A 17218-nucleotide genomic window follows, 5' to 3' on the forward strand; every position below is an offset into this window, starting at 1 on the left:
AAGTAATCGAAACTACATTCTATGGTTGAATTATCGAATTCGAATGTGCCCTTTTTTATCATGTCCGATGTTTTCCCGGAATGATGGCGAATTTATCATGTCCGATGTTTTCCCGGAATGATGGTGAATTTATCATGTCCGAAGTTGTCCCGGAATGATGAGAATATTCTATATGCAACTTGTTAAGGTCGATTACCAGGTGTTCAATCCATATGAATGAATTTTATGCATGATGTTTATGGGAAATGGGAATATTAAATCTTGTGGTCTATTAAAATGATGAATTTTATTGTTTACGATAAACCTATGAACTCACCAACCTTTTGGTTGACACTTGAAAGCATGTTTATTCTCAGGTATGAAAGAAATCTTCCGCTGTGCATTTGCTCATTTTAGAGATATTACTTGGAGTCATTCATGGCATATTTCAAAAGACGTTGCATTCGAGTCATTGAGTTCATCAAGATTATTATTAAGTTAATTATAGTTGGATATATTATGAAATGGTATGCATGCCATCAACTTTAAATGTAAAGAAAGTTTGACTTTTGAAAACGAATGCAATGTTTGTAAAATGTATCATATAGAGGTCAAGTACCTCGCGATGTAATCAATTGTAATGTATTCGTCCAGATGGATTAGGACGGGTCATGAAACTCACTTCCGGCCGTTTCACCCGATGCCACGACCATCAAAAAATTCGTAACAACCTCTCGAACATAAAGACAAAACCTTACGGTTATTCGTGGTTGTTCTTACTCTGCGGTTCCAAAACGTTTTCATTTAATTCGTTTATTAAGAGTTTCTTAATCGATCGTTGTTGCTGTGAGTCTATGCCAACGGATTTCTATTAGGGTTTCTTCCCTCAATCGTTGTTGATGACAGTAAGTATTTGTTTGCTATTTGATGCTTTTTAGGGTTTTGATGTCTGTTATCTTTGATGGCCGTTTGTTAAGCGTTTGTTGTTATTGTTTGAGGCGATGGTTGTTGCGCTGGGTTTATGCCATCCAATTTCTATTAGGGTTTTTTCCCTTCATCGATCTTGATGACGATAAGATGTTGTTTGCTATTTGATGCTTTCTAGGCTTTCATTTTCATCATTCTTTGCCTCAGACATATATAAAAGATAATTTACTGCTGTAATCTAATTTTTCAAACAAGATTATGTTATTGAAATTGTTGGTCAAAAGTGTGTAATTGGATGATATTGTTGCAGGATTAAATTGCAGACTTGTGTTATACTGTTAAAAATTTCAAAGATTTTTTTTTTGCCTGTTTGCTCTTTTATAATGATTGATAGAAAAGAATCATTTAGTGCTACCTTTATTCTTTTCAGTTTGCATGTGTTACTGTTGCTATGGTAATATGGTCCATCGGCCGTAATTGCTGGTTGCCTTTGTCGTTGTAAGTGTCCTGATAAATTACGATAGATGGTTGTTTTCAATGGTGTTTTAGTCAGTTATCGGCGGTTGTATGTATGTTACTAAAATGATGTGTATTGTTTGCTGCCAGGACCGTGTTTGTTGTGCAGCATTGGTGATCAAATGTATGTGTTGCAACTATAGTTGCCGATACTTATTGGCCTTAGTTGTGACAATGAACGCTTATTACTTCAACCTCACAATATGATGAAGAACATGAAGGACCTAAACGGTGTAATAAAAATAATGAGTTGTAGCTTGGCGGGGTAACATATGTTGCAGCTATGGCAACTCATTTTATGTTGCTTTATTGATATACATACCTGAGCCCCTATCTTTTAACATCCTACCGTAACAATGCGTTAAATTGTTTTAAGATACTAATTAAAAAAGTGCCTACTGCTACCTGTTGAGTTACTGTTTTCTTTGGATTCATTTGTCCTTTCACATAATTTTCTAGGCATTTTCGTCTACGTATTCCATTGTCTGATGTGAAAGATGGTTTTCCCTTGGTATTTTTAACGAAAGTACGGGCTGTGATGATATACAGGTGATGCTTTTTGTAACTTGGCGAGGCAACGTATAGGTTGCGGCCATGTATTGGCGAGGCAACCCACGGGTTGCAGCCATGTATTGGCGAGGCAACCCACGGGTTGCAGCCATGTATTGGCAAGGCAACCTACATGTTGCAGCCATATTCTAGAGAAGCAACCTATAGGTCGTAGCCATGTCCTACCGTGTTCTCTTGATAGAACTTACCCACATAACTGAACCTGATTTTTACCTGCCTACATTTGTTACGTTTTTCATTTTGTGTAAAACTTTTTCTTTTTTAAAGTTTATTTAAGAGCATTTCCGTTTTCAATGTAAACTCACTACATGGTGTTGAGCTACAGGTATGTTTCATTACTGTATAATTCTTATTTCAATTTTGTTGTAATATATGTTTAATTCGTAGTTAACATGCGTTAAACATTTAAAAATAATGGTTGGTTATAAAATCAGGATCTCAGCATATCCAGCATATTATTATCAGATAACCATTTTTGGAAATATATATCATATTGTTTGTCGGTCATATATATTAACTAATTATATTCATACACTTTTGAATTTTTGCAGGTAATATAATGAAAAAATGGTCATTATCTGAAAGTGCATGTGAGGTGTTTGATGAAATGTCTAAGAGAAATGGAACTAACAAAGTATTGGTGGTGGTGTTTGTTTGAAGAGTAGAGTTACTTCATAGTATAATCATATATTTAATTTGCTTAGCTATGTATCTTTCAGTTCCGTGCGATTCCCGATCAGCTATATAGGTTCCCTGAATATCACTAACGTGTCTTTGGCATTATTTGGACCAAGGTATAACTTCCAATATTTGCAAAATTCCATTCATTTGTTAAATATTTGTATATTCATAATTGTACAATCAAATACTATTTAAGTAATGTGTATCATATGTTCATACAATATGACAGGGATTGGTGCCATTCGATCACTATTGACTCAAATTGCAAGCTTCCTTCTGATCCGTATGTAAGGGCTCTGATGATACATTTCAGCAGCCTTTAGGGTTATCGGCTTCCAGCGCAGATGAACATCTTTGATTGGCATGTGAATTATCTGTTCACATTCAACCTGAAGGTACATATTTATGATGACACTTAGCATTTTTTTTGGTGTTGTATTTTAGTTGTCGTCATATAGTGTAAGCCTAGAAGTTGAAACTGATATTGATGATAATGATGATGATGTTGATGATGAGTGTTTACCAAAAAACGAAGGCGAAACTGATGCTTGATTCAAAATAGATTAGCATTCGATTTGTTAATAATAGATTGTCTAAATAACAAAATGTTAATTTTTGTTGAATTTTGAAAGTTCTGTGCTCTTTCAAAGCACAAAATTTGTTTTTGTGTTAGTTTTGTTAGAACTTATATATTTTTATGTTAATAACTAACTTTATATACAATTTGTTTATGGTTAAAAGTGATTATTTCACTTATATTGTTTATTTATCTAATGTTTTCAGTATGTGTTTAACAAAGAAAGATGTAGAACCATATTATGCTCACAAAAAACAACGTTGCAAGGTCTTTTGTATCTACCTGATTATATCCAGGATTTTTTCGATGACTTTCAGACCGAAAAATGTGTAACCATATAGTAGCGTTAAAATGATACTAATCTGCCGCGAAGCGCGGACCACGAACCTAGTTATATATATACGGAGTATCAATTTTGTACACTCTAAATTTGTACATTACAAAATAGTTGATCTATTTAACTTTTGTTAAATAGTCACTGTTGGGAAATGTATTTGATGTATTTGATTAGTGGTTACATGAAATTTGAAAAATTTGATGATAAATACATTTTTTACCACTAATAAATTAAATTGGGTGTTTTAGAATATATGACGTAAGATACAGACATAGCCTAGTCGTTACATATGTTCTAGTCCTTGATCGATTTCAACGATGAGATATGAAACGCCATATCTCATCTCCCCTGCTACAGTCATCAGTTAGAACTGGCACAAAATGGCCACTGAATTAACATATATGCCAGCAAGTATATCGAATTCTTTTACACAAGCATCAGATGACTTGATACTCGTACGAAACCTTCTGTTACTAATTTAGACCCAAAAGCAGTTCCTGATAAGCGAATGTTCAAGTTATGATACAATCGCGATTCACGGATCCTCTTATGGAAGGTGCAGTTGATAACTTGAGATGATTTAATCAGCTCTTGATTATACTTTTTTTTTTTTTTTTTTTTTGTTAGAAAATCTGATGTATATAGCTTAAAATATTACAAGCAAATCTGATGTATTTTTTCTTAAAAATAATTAGTAATATAAATAAATATAAATATAACAAATATAATACAAGTTAGTCTAAAAAGGGTGGTTTTAATTTCTAACAAAAAAAATGGTCACTATTCACTAACATAATTTATAAGCCTTCTAATGGCTTAACATCTACGATCTGTGGACCACGATACTAGGATGTCGCGGTAGACTGGCTACTTTGGTGGTAAGGGTGAGTGCTTATTTGGTTGAGGTGGCGTTTTTCGCTTTATATGGTTAGTAATATCAGGATGCCGCGGTTGACACCCTATTGTTCTGCAATCAACTGGATGGTCATTAATTTCAGAGCAGTTTTTTTCCGGTCTTTGACGCTCTTTATTCGGGATGCAGTTGTCTCTGTGCAGCAAAACAATCTTCTTATTATCAACAAACTTTTCGCATTCGGCACCAATCTCATTAAAGTAATTTCTGTTAATTGTAATGTTCAACAATGAAGGCAAACTACATATACTGTCGTGCACCTTTCCTGCAAACTCGTTTCTTGAAAAGTCAAACCTCTCGATACTTTTCAACCGTTCGAAACTTTTAGGAATGGGACCCATAAAGTAGTTCTTACTTACGTCTAGAAAAATCAAGTACTTTAACATCCCTAATTCCTCTGGTAGACAACCCGTGAGACGATTGTTGGAAAACGAAACTTGTTCTAAGCGTTGCATTTGTCCAAAACTTCGAGGTATGCATCCGCTTAACTTGTTATTTGATAACACGATTACAGAAGCTTGTGAATTACCGATGTTTTTAGGAAGGTGGGAAGAGAATCGATTATTGTTTAAAATGAGGGCGTCGATATCCATATCAAAAATTTCGGGTGGTATTACACCTTCGAATTCGTTAAATCTAATATCAAGAAACTTTAAAGACGGCATATTTAATATCGGGCTAGGAAACGGGCCAGCGAAACGGTTACTACTGAGATCGAGTTCAAACAAGAGTTTAAGGTTGGATAAAGTTTCTGGTAACACTCCACAAAATCTGTTGGCATGAAGATGTAAAATGCCGAGATCGTTTAACAAACCGAGCTGAGGAACAAGATAACCAGCAATATCTCCGAAATTTAGATCGACAACGGCAACGGTCACGATACTTTCGTCGTCAAGAGCGAGCGCGCAAAGCACGCCTTGGTAATGACAAACATCGGGCCCTACCCAATTTCCGGTCATGTTTAGTGGATCTGATATGATGGCCTTTTTCCATTCTTGAAAGGCATGATAAGCCTTCTTAATCCTAGGACTTTCAAACTTCCACTTAGGATCGACGTCGATTTTGATATCATCGGGAAATGGGTATTGGTTTGGTTTTGGGTCCTGAACCGTTTGCCCCAAAGTGGTCAACCTCCTACGACTAACGGGGACCGGAAGTTTGTTATACGCAATGGAAAATGAGGATATATAGAAGATAAAAAGTATGCCAATGTAGAAAATGAAGCCTACAATTTTCATCTTGAAAGGGTTTAAAAAAACCACCTTTGGCTTTGCCAAAAGTTACCTATAGAAGTTTCATAAAAAGGGTGTTATGATTGAGAGGATGATATTAAAAGTTGTTCAATGGTGAATAAATCTTTAGCTCCAAATATCTCTCCACACCACAAAATCATTAGGTTCATTTGCTAAAATCTAGTTGTTAATTTAACAAAATAATATCATCATATTATATTATACCTAATTTATATACTCAAAAAAACGATTTAGCATCACGCACTAAAACAAACCTAAAGGAGCAAGAAAAATAATTACAAAAACTATAGTCAAAATCAAAGTGAAGATGGTATTAATTTTGTACTACTGAATATTATGCACATTCTGACTACACATTTTTGTACAATTAGAAGCAGATCATAAACATCAAAGTTCGGTATCTACGCTAAACAAATCCCAAACTTACACGCATGAGGGGACAAACTCGTGTAAACATTGTGAGACAGATTATGGAATTTACAGAGGTTCAGTTTACTTCTTCATGTGAACATCGGTTACGATATCATGAAGCTCAGGAAAGACTGTTATGATTACTAGTTCGAGTAACCCGTATGCAAGTTGCTTCAAACATACAGCAGACTGCACATATTAGAGTAGAGTATTAGTATCTCCTGGTCCATGTACAACTAAGACCAAAAATGAAGGAAGGATATTTTAGACATTTTGAAGAAAGAAAAAGAAAAGTTGTATAGACCTGTAGAAAATAATATACGTCTTTTGCGCAATGGTTGTATTGGTTAGAACCGATCAAGCTCACCAATGTAGTAGGGGCTCCATCTGAAAAACAATTAGTGTTTTAGAAATTTTATAAACGGATGGTTATGTAATTATTGAAGTGGAAAAAATAAAAACTTGCTGAAGATCATCTTTTTGATATCACTAGCCCTTCGAGAAGCCTCGAGCTGTTCCTCGAACGATCCTTGTTTGTTGATCTTGCTGCCAGACGAATGACTTGCAGCTAATGGAGATTCTTCTTGATCAGATTGAGGAGCCGTTCTTGCTTTAGTGAAAAATACGCCTTCGGGCCATAGAACCTAACACAACAGCCCGTCACTATAGTTTTAACCATTGTTTACTAAGAATATACATACATATGAACTTTATGATAAAAAGAAGTTTGTTTGATATCTTGACTTCTAAAGTCAAAGTTTTCAGTCTGATTTATGAGTTTAAATGTGAATAACATGTACTAGAATTCGGTTTTGCCAAGAAATTATTATTTGATATATAAATGGTACGGAGTATTATATATTATTATTTTCTTGTATTATTAAAAACTTACATCTTGTACCCAACGAATTCCGTGAGCCACAATGTCCTCTCTCCTGAGCCAATGTATCTGTCTTAAGAGCCAGTCATCGATAGCATCTTCCATCATTAACTGCAATATTTGTTTCGATATCCAGAACACTTGCCGTCTGCATACACAAAAATATATGCAATTCCATATGAACTTTTTCATGAAAGATACATTTGTCACAATCAGTGATATTTATAAATAAACTACCTCTTTATACGAACTCATATCATGTTTGGAATGACCGAGGAAAAAATCAGAATGAAAAAAAGTTCGAGCTTTTGGATTTCGACACAAATTTGATCATATGGACTTATAGCCTACACTAGATATATGTTGGGATTTCCTAATTTAATTCATTAAAAATAGTTTTTTCTTTTTTCCCATACATATGAGCAGCCAGTTCAGTTAACTGCTTTATTTAAAGTATAGAACATTTACAAATTTACACAATGTTGATCACCGTTTAGACAAGATCATTATTAGGTATATCTAATAATAATAATTTAAAGCCACATGTATAAGTCAATTGCCAATGATCAAATAGAATAACAACAAAAATGCTACACTTGTATGGAAATAAGCTAAAACCGGCTAACCTTAGCCATCCTCTTCGATTGAGTTGAAATATTTTGTCTACCAGATTTAGCAACGGAACACTAACATTAGGTGGCGTCCACTGCAAGAGCATACAAGAATAAATTACTTACAGAAAAAGGTTAAAAGTGGCTACATGTGATTGTCAACGAATGATTTCAGGGTTATCTTGACCGTAAACACCCATTTTATTAATGAATAAATATTAGTATTAAATGTGATCAAGAGAATTTATTATTAAAAAATGATATCATATTTTCAATAGAAAGATGATTGATTTTTTTCCGAGCTGTTCAACACTTTGAAAATATTTTCTCAATATCTGACCCATTGATGATAAAACATAAGCTGGATCGAACATTTATCGAGTAAATAGGTTGGACACCTCAAAATGCAACTTTGTTTGATAACGTGTATTAAACACTAATTAACCCCATTGTGAGACTAAACTCAATTCAGACCAGTTAAGAACAATAAGGAAAAAATACCTCTGCTGGCACACCGAGTGAATCTTCCATGCGATCAGAAGTTGATGGAAAATTTGCAGCCAAATTTAGTATTTCAGAGCGCACAGCTCGTTTTTCAGAATCTAAAGATCTAAGAAGTTCATCGTGTTTTACAACCCTAGGTGGGACCCTCTTTGAGTTTAACTCGTTGTCTGAATGCCACCCATTGTTTTCTGCGGTAGAATCCATCTCATTATCTGAAAAACTATTTGCCGATTCTGATGTAGTTTGTCGTGTAAATGAATTATTTAGTTCCTCTGTTTTCCAATTTAAACTTTTGCTTGTAGTAGCAGATGACACAGGCTCGTAAATCAAAGTCGGGGAGACAACTTTTCTCATTAAACCATCAGAAACACCTTTAAATTGACGAACGATATCATCCACGGCATCATCCACGTTGACTGTTATTTCAATGTCACAAAGTTTAGATATATTTAATTAATATTAATTGATCCAAATGTGCCTTATGCATGATGTTATAATATAATACGTGAAAATTAACGGACGCGCACCTGCTAATGTTCTCATTACAGAAGACGATTTTCCAAAAGAGTAATTCTACAATAATGACATAAAATCATTAGCTCTGGAAATAAATAAACTAACTCTTATAAAGTATTAATCACACAAGCTACATAAATATATACCTTTGAAGATAAACTCAGAAAGTCCCACACTTCATGTTGTTCGGCGACATTAGCTATAGACAAAAGATCCTACACAGAACAAAAAATGGTCAAAATTCAAGTTTTATACATAGTTACATAAATAATATAATAATAATAATCAAAATAAAAATAAAAAAAGAGAAGATTAAAAACAAGACTAGAAATAGTAAAAGACAGGGACAGTACTTGCAGATATTTATCCAGCTGAATGCAACGTCGATGGACAAATGCATCTTCTGTACTTGATGAAAAGATGCGTTTAGGAGGCAAATGTAGCGTATAGTTTGGGATATCTTTAAGCTGGCGATGTAATCTCTCAAAGTTTCGGTATCTGAAAACAAAATTACAAATTTGTAAATACAGAGTTGACATCAGAAACCATACAAATAAATATGTACGGAGTATCATTTTGGAAAAGGACAAAAAAGTGAGACCTTCTTTTCACAAACCAAGTATGGTTTTCAGCATCTGTCACCGCAATCGAATAAACTGCAAAAGAGTTTGACCCAAGTTTTTCAAAATATGCTCCTACAACCTGTACAAATCACATAACATAAAAATGGAAGAAAACCATGATAATCAACCATAGTAAAATATACATATCCAAATTCCTATTACAATTTATCAACTAAGAAGTTGATAAATTTAAAAAACAAAAACAGATTGAATAATGAGAAGCAATGAGGATCTTCTTACCCTGCACTTAAGCTTTGGAACGTGTCCTTCAATTCGCAAAACTTTATCAGAAACAACGTTAACATTATGTCCCGCGTGTCTCCCAACATCGGCACTATAAAACTCCGAGATTATCGATCCACTCACTTGATCTGAAAACGCAATTTCAATCTTACCTTCCTTGTCCAAATCAGAAGTACTATTTGATTTTCTAAAGCTAGGTTTACTTGCACCACTAACATCACTACTCTCTTCAACTCCACCATCAAAAGTCAACATTTGACTTTGACCACCGTCAAAAAATTGTTCTCTCCGTTGACCATCCAATTGACCTTCTAAATGAGGTTTAGGTGGTATCTGTCCTAAACTCCTACCTATACTAGTTGAAGTCTCAAGCTTCTTAGACGATTTTTCCTTTACCGAATCGTTATTATAACTACGTTTTCGTTCTCGAGCCGCATTTTTCTGATCGATCTTTTGAGCTTTTTTCTTATAATTTCTTCCTTTAGTCCACATATCTTCGAGATTTTCAGGCTGAAGAACCTCTTTCCGTCTCTGAGTTGCAGCTTCAAGACCCCTAGCCCAGTCAGCAGTCGCATTGTGGGACCCATCTAACGGAACTTCACGTGCCACATCACTCTTCTGATTATTTGAATGTTCCGGACCTTTCGCAGAACTCGTAGAACCAGACATATCCTCTTTACATCCCTCATTACCAGAAGCGAGAAAAATAAGTTCAAGTAACTCATTGATGTACCCAGGGCTTGCGAATCTCATTACAGGTTCCATAACCAAACACGTTAAAAGCTCGCGGGCTATGCATCGAACTAACGGGGATTGAGATTCTCGCGGTCTTAAAACAACTGCCAATACAGCCCCCATGATCCGTTTAAGATACTATCGAAAAAAGAAAAAGAAAAAAATGTAAGATATTTGTGTGGTACAAAAAAATTGTAAAATTGTAAAAGGTTTTATTTTTATTGTTAAAACGCTCCACCCACACCTTATACTCACTCTCGGGAGATAGTACAGCGGGATGAAGCTCGTTAGAAGCAATGAGATGATGTTTTAATCTTTCGTCCCGTTCTTCCGAAGATAACGTTACCATAACCTCTACGCCAATTGCCGCTTGGTTTTTTCTGAATAGCTCTAGGTGGACCCCCACTAGATCAACAACATCTCTAAAACAAAAAGAAAACTTTAGAATAAAAAATATAGAATTCTCGAGTACGTTTTCTAATAGGAATTTGTAACTTGAACAACTCTGATAATCAAATAATCAGTTATCATACGACCATGGTCAAAAAGGGCGCAAGACGGGGTCGAGACGGACGTTGACTGGGTTGACCAACGTTGACTTTTAAATCTATAAATCTATAAATATATATTTATATACATATTTTAGAGCCAAAAACTTTCTTTGACTAATTTCTACCTATAATCGTATCACTGTTAATTATTACAGAAAGTCAAACTAAAATACGACAATTTTGACTTATTTGACCAACTTTTCTCGACTCTGACCCAACTTTTGACTGATAGTCACCACCGCAACGGCACGAGACAGGGTCGTTTGCAACCATGCATACGGAAACTACTTACTAAAAAACCTGTAAATAAAGCACATTCAAACACACCATAAAAGGTTTACGAAAAACAGAGTTCTAGAAATACCCACCTTGTTAACAAGTCGACAAGGTTTATATTCTTAACTCTTGCAGATATTTCCGCAAGAACATCCATAATAATTGTTCGAATAAGCTCGGGTGCCTCCTTGTCCGGAGTAATATCTGCATACCATAAATCAACAACAAAATCTTGCAAAAGTTTGTTAATGAAATCCTCCATTGCAGACTCGACAACTGGAGAATCGATTTTCCTCTTCCATTTAGGCGGTGGTGGCAAGGTGGTGAGCCGTGAATCGTTAACGGATAACTGTTTCTTTTCTAAATGTGACAGATATGTTTGTGGCTGCGTTTTCCTCATCTTCCAACGAAACTCAACTTCGTTTAACAAAATTCGTGATCCCGATACCAAAAGTATTGCTATTGGAACATTCATCCACATTGATTTACTGGTGTCTGGATATAATACAGCACAGTAATTAACACTTCAATAATACTTGGCATGACATTAACATAATTTACAAATCAATTACTTTTTTGATGCTTTCTTTATGGTTTAATTTGCAATTTATACACTTATGGTTTAAATTCCAGGTTAAATCTAAGTTCAGTACCTAATCTAACAAATTTAAACCATCTTAAAGCTACAAAATTCCAGCTAATATTGAAAGAAACAAGATTAAGTAATCAATACACAAAAACATGAATACAATAAAAATTGATCATAAAGTAAGAAACTTACGAGCTAAGAAGTAAGAAACAACGAATATACAAAGAGCCCACCAAACGGTACGAAGTTTAGCTTCTTCAATCAGATCTTGTAAAGATTCCATGGCCTTCATGACTGTAAACCCTAATTCTTAATTATCAAAACTAAACAATAAACAAGAAGTAGTAGATGAAACTGGAGTATTGCTTGAGCTTAAAACAAGGGTATAATCGATAGATATGATTGTGGGTGTGATTGAAATTAAAAACCCAAATATAAAAATTGGGACTTTTTAAAATCAAGAAAGCAAGGAGAGTGTTTGGGTGTAGGGTTTGCTTTTTCGGTTTGGCTTTTGGGTGGGGAATTAAAGAAAGATAAAATTGGCGTCAATGGTTAGAGATATAAAGAGAACATGGGGGTGTGATGTGATTATTTAATGGAATGGGAACAATTATTAAAAGGAATCGCGTGTGTATGTGCTGGTTATTTGGTTTGATCGGCTACTGCGTTTATCTTTGAGTAGGCAGGCAAGGTGACCTCGGGTAAGTATATATTTATTTATATTTATATTTTATTATTTAGGTTTACGTCTAGGAAGTGAGTTTATCTGCGTTTTAATCATATGTGATATTCACACACTACTTTTTGATTCATTTTTTTTTTGAAAAGCAACGAACTTTTATTACACACGAAGATTACAATGGTACATGTTACAATGTTCACAAGCAACACCACGAAAAGTGTTGCAAAGTTTGCAACTCTATACAAGTATCACGACATGCTTAAATAACTTCTAGGATTACTTAACCAAATGAGTCAATCGAAACTATTTCCACGCGACCTATTTGCTATCCAATTGAAAGACATGACTTGAATCTCATTGAGTGCGACCGGGGTGTTCCAACTTTTTAATTCATTAACACTTTTATCTCATAAATTTACAGTTATACTTCTAAATTAATCTAGAAAAGTTAAACTTAAATTATTATTCTAAATATAATTAAGAGTATAATAGTAAATTAAATGTACATGGATCAAAAAGTTGTGTGTGAGGATCACCTCCCTTACCTTATTATTACAATTCCATTTTATATTTTATATTTATATTTATATTTATATATTTGTAATGTTTATTTAAATATTTAAACTCAATACTTAATTGATTTATATACATTATTTATTTATTTATTAATAATGGATAATAATAATTTATTATATATATATATATATATATATATATATATATATTTATATATTTATATATTTATACTTATATTGATAGTAATATTGATATGTATTATAATTATATTTATATTTAGTTTACTATATAATCAAAATCTATTCAAAAAACAACTCTTTAAATTCACTTTGTTAATACTCTTACCATTATACTTGATAAATTAACCACAATTTATTTATACAGTATAGATAATTAGTACATGTAATGAATTGAATATATTGAAAATTAAAAATATAATTACTTTTTAATGAAGCATACCATGTTGAACTTAATTCTTTATTTATATAACTCAAAGTTACTTTAAATAAATATTGGTAACAAAATTTAAAAAGTAAAGTAAATATTAAAATTTAAATCAAATTAATTTATAAATTTATAGACATTAACTATGAACCTAAACCCTACATTAAGCATTCTTTTTCTTTTATTCCTATACTCATAATTCAGGCCGACATACTTCATTTAAGGTTTGAATTGTACAGTATATTTTATTAACTATTATTGGCTATTTAGTTTAATTTGAATTATATAATCATAAATTACGTTTATAAATTTTGTAAACCTAAAAGTTGGGGATTTCACAACATATTAGTTTATTATTATATTGTACAGAGTATACTGTACATTATACTATTAAATGTGGTAAAATGTGTCGTCTTTTAGAAAATCAATGTGATTTTCACACAAAATGACATAGTGTCGACTTAAGGACAATTTTGACATTTTCATTTAAATAAGTATATAATATAATATAATATAATATAATATAATATAATATAATATAATATAATAGCTACTATGAAGAAAACAAATGCATACGTGCTTTAAATCCACTCGCAACCCCTTTTGCTGACAAACGAGGATAAAAAGTTCGTACTTAGCTACCGGGTGATTTTGATCGATTAATGATGAGTTAATTGAACTTTAAAAAAATAATTAACGAGTTACTTAACGGTTGATTAATTGAACGTTAAAAATATGATTAGCGGTCAGGAAATTAAGCGTTGAAAAAAGTAAGTAATTAAAAGGGAAAAGAAAAAAGGAAGTAAAACAAATTAATAAAAAAATAATGAAAAAACGATTTTTTTTTAAATTTTGAATTACCAAAATACCCCCGAAGTTAAACGTATTTACTGTTTTACCACTGTGAAGAGTGGACTTTCTCACCATGATTAGTAATAGCTACAATTATGTTTAGAAGTTTTCACAAGTTCGACCCTGGTATTAGCTCGAAATCTCTTTTATTTGTCGTCTATTATTTTTGTAGTCAGTTTGTGTAACAAGTTAAAGTTAGGAATCAACTTGGAGGGAATTATTTGTTTCCACCAAAAAAAAAAAATTTCTATTTTACTTTTTAAAAATTTTTATATTTCAAATCATTCTCTCAACTCGCTATTGTTTAATCTTTAATATCATTTTTAAAGATTTGTGAATTTTAGTATTATGTAACAAAAGTATTCAAATTGTGTTGTTTCATATTAGTTTAATTTTTTACCATGAAGTTAGATTAGTTTGGTTTGTTTAATGAAATATTGTCTTTTGGTTATGTTAGGGTTGATAACGGAAAAATATTTTAATCTGAAATATACAATTGTGTACAACGAAAAACTTTCTGCCAGCACGGATTAACCTCATGCTTGTTCATGTATATTTGGAAATTATTATTATTATTTTTATTATAATTATGAAAATATTTTATTATATATAGAAAATTTGTGTGTAAATAATCATTGTTATTCTGTGTCTTTAGTATAATTTTTAGAACGGCCACTCATAATCCGATATGAATTTATTCACGAATATGGTCGCAATGAGGCTTCAATTCTAGACTTCTTTAGTTGAAAAGGCTTGTCGAATACCGCCAAGTTACAAGTTTTTTAATTTTGTATCCTTAGTGTGTAATTAACATTTACTTTTTTATATATAATATAATATTAATATTTATCTAATATAAATATATAAAATAAAATAAAAAGTAACGATCAAACAATATTAACAAATTAAATTATAACTAAAAATTTAAAAACATATAAGTAAAAAAATAATAATTAAAAATAAGTCTAAATCTAAAATATCAAAAAAACTAAATCAAGTAAAATGAGAGCGTATAATTATATGATTTCAACTATATGATTTCAACTGTGGGGGTGGTGGTAAAGTTGTAAGACCTTGACTTTTCAATGTGGAAGCTAAGTGGTTCGATTAAATGCAACTACAAAGTTATTCTCTCTCGGGTAATGAAGGTTCGCCCGTAATGACTCTGGGTTGCTCGCAAAGTGGACAGTCGTTCTAAGACTAGTCAGTTCAAAAAATGTTTGCTTGGCTTGAGTGGTATGTGGTGACATCTAACTTGAGGTACTGCCAACTCAGGTTCGATTTCAACTTCAAGCAGAGAGTTTATAACATTTGACGATCAATGTGATTTGAGAAGGTCTTTAGGGGTTTTCCAATCTTTCATAGTACTGCCAGCATCTTCGCGAATTGAATTTACTCCTAATACGTGTGTGAATGACAAGTGAGAGCATTCGATGCTAATATCGTCCTTAAAAAACCGGCTTAATAATAATAAAAAAAAATTAAATGACACACAAAATGGAATGTTTACTTAAAATAAGCTTGGTGGGTTACCGTTGCGTACGAAATACGCGGATATGAGTAGGAGAATATATATATATATATATATATATATATATATATATATATATATATATATACCGATAAATATCAGTTCGATCTTTAATTTTCTTCGGTAATCGGCTCTCTTTCTCTCTTGTCAAGGTTCACAGATTGTTGAAATCTATCGATTTCGGTTAGGGTTTTCAAAAATATCAGTTCGATTTCAACTTTGTTCGGTAATCCTTTCTATGTAATCGTCTCTCTTTCTTTCTATATCTTGTTAGGGTTCACAGATTGTTGAATACTACTCTAAAATTCGATTGTTTGCTAAGATATGTTGGTTAAATTCAATTAATTATACACCCCTTTCCTCACTTATTTCACTACTCTATCAAAATCCGTCACAGATAAACACAATGTCTTCTTGATTTTGTTATAACTTTCATTATAACAGAAGTGATGGAATGATTTGTATTTCAATCTGGCTTTAATTAGAAAGGCCTAAAAGATTCTTACATTTATCATCTAATCTAATGAGTTATTAATTCTTGGTCTATATAATTAATTCGATTATAAAAATATTATAATAGCAGTTTTTAGGGCCCCAGTTTTTATAAAAGTTATATTTGACTGTCAATGGTGTTGAAGATGATCTGTTTTTTTGAGTAGAGGACGGTTTGTACACACTTAAAGTCTTAAACCATTCTTTGTAAAAAGTAAATTATTTTATTTTGATGATTCTGCTTGCTTTAAGGTCTTGCGTGAAGAACAATATATTCTTGGGGCCATTGCATTTTGATCAGTTTCTCGATGTGGTATGAAATTCTCCTTTTTTGCTCCTTCTTTATTAGACTACATTTCAAGTTAGCTTTCTGAAATAATAGAATTGTGTCCTTTTTGATATATTATTTGCAAAGATTTTTTAAATATACATTTGATTGTCGCTGCTTTTCAAGAAGATCTGCCTTTCTTTAAACTCGTTCAAGGAAAGATGCTAACGACTTAAACTTTGAGAAGAGGACGGTCTAGGCAGCAAGTTTCTTGTGTCATAAACGCAGGTCTGTACCTACTTAAAATCTTTCTTTGTTTAGTGTCATTTTTTGATGATATGTCATGTTTGATGATTCTGCTTCAAGGTCTTGCGTGAAGATCAACATATTCTTGGTCCTTTGCAGTTCTATCAGTTTCATACCGTGATCTCAAATTATTGTTTTTGCTCCTACTTCTTTATCTGGTTGAATTTCAAGGTAGTTTTCTGAAATAAGAGAACTATGTTCTGTTTGAAAGTTATTGCAGTGACATTTCTAAAAATACATTTGACTGTTGATTTTTTTTAAGAAGATTTGTCTTTCATTAACCCCGGTCAAGGATAGGAGTCAACTAGTCAAACTTTGAGTAGAGGACGGTCTAACAACAATATTTTAGTTGTATAAATGCAGGTTTGTACCTACTTATTATTTCTTTGTATTAGACTTATAGTCATTTCATGTCGTTTTGATGACATGCGGTGT

General features: G+C 32.5%; 1 protein-coding gene and 2 long non-coding RNA genes across 4 annotated transcripts; 2 read left to right on the top strand and 1 right to left on the bottom strand.

The window, feature by feature from the left end:
* Positions 1 to 693: 693 nt before the first annotated feature.
* LOC139845407 (uncharacterized) lies at positions 694 to 3677 on the top strand. Of its 2 annotated transcripts, XR_011758299.1 has the most exons (5): positions 694 to 884; positions 1337 to 1404; positions 1513 to 2786; positions 2903 to 3068; positions 3457 to 3677. It is a non-coding gene; the product is annotated as an uncharacterized lncRNA (long non-coding RNA). The 2 variants fall into 2 exon arrangements; XR_011758298.1 differs by lacking the exon at positions 3457 to 3677 and having other exon boundaries at positions 2903 to 3352.
* Positions 3678 to 6008: 2331 nt separating this feature from the next.
* On the bottom strand, positions 6009 to 12095 carry LOC139845408 (uncharacterized). The gene is made up of 14 exons (XM_071835672.1): positions 11885 to 12095; positions 11196 to 11598; positions 10521 to 10698; positions 9539 to 10414; positions 9277 to 9377; positions 9029 to 9173; positions 8822 to 8890; positions 8687 to 8732; positions 8157 to 8575; positions 7671 to 7750; positions 7057 to 7192; positions 6631 to 6808; positions 6469 to 6551; positions 6009 to 6353 (listed from the first exon to the last, which is right to left on the bottom strand). The coding sequence occupies exons 1-14, from the start codon at positions 11982 to 11984 to the stop codon at positions 6246 to 6248; spliced, it is 2922 nt and encodes a 973-aa protein (XP_071691773.1). The 5' UTR covers positions 11985 to 12095; the 3' UTR covers positions 6009 to 6245.
* Positions 12096 to 15838: 3743 nt separating this feature from the next.
* LOC139845410 (uncharacterized) lies at positions 15839 to 17217 on the top strand. Its single transcript, XR_011758302.1, has 3 exons — positions 15839 to 15943; positions 16462 to 16522; positions 16664 to 17217. It is a non-coding gene; the product is annotated as an uncharacterized lncRNA (long non-coding RNA).
* Position 17218: the final 1 nt, after the last annotated feature.

This window comes from Rutidosis leptorrhynchoides, chromosome 4 (assembly GCF_046630445.1).
Source record: "Rutidosis leptorrhynchoides isolate AG116_Rl617_1_P2 chromosome 4, CSIRO_AGI_Rlap_v1, whole genome shotgun sequence".
Taxonomy (NCBI): domain Eukaryota; kingdom Viridiplantae; phylum Streptophyta; class Magnoliopsida; order Asterales; family Asteraceae; genus Rutidosis; species Rutidosis leptorrhynchoides.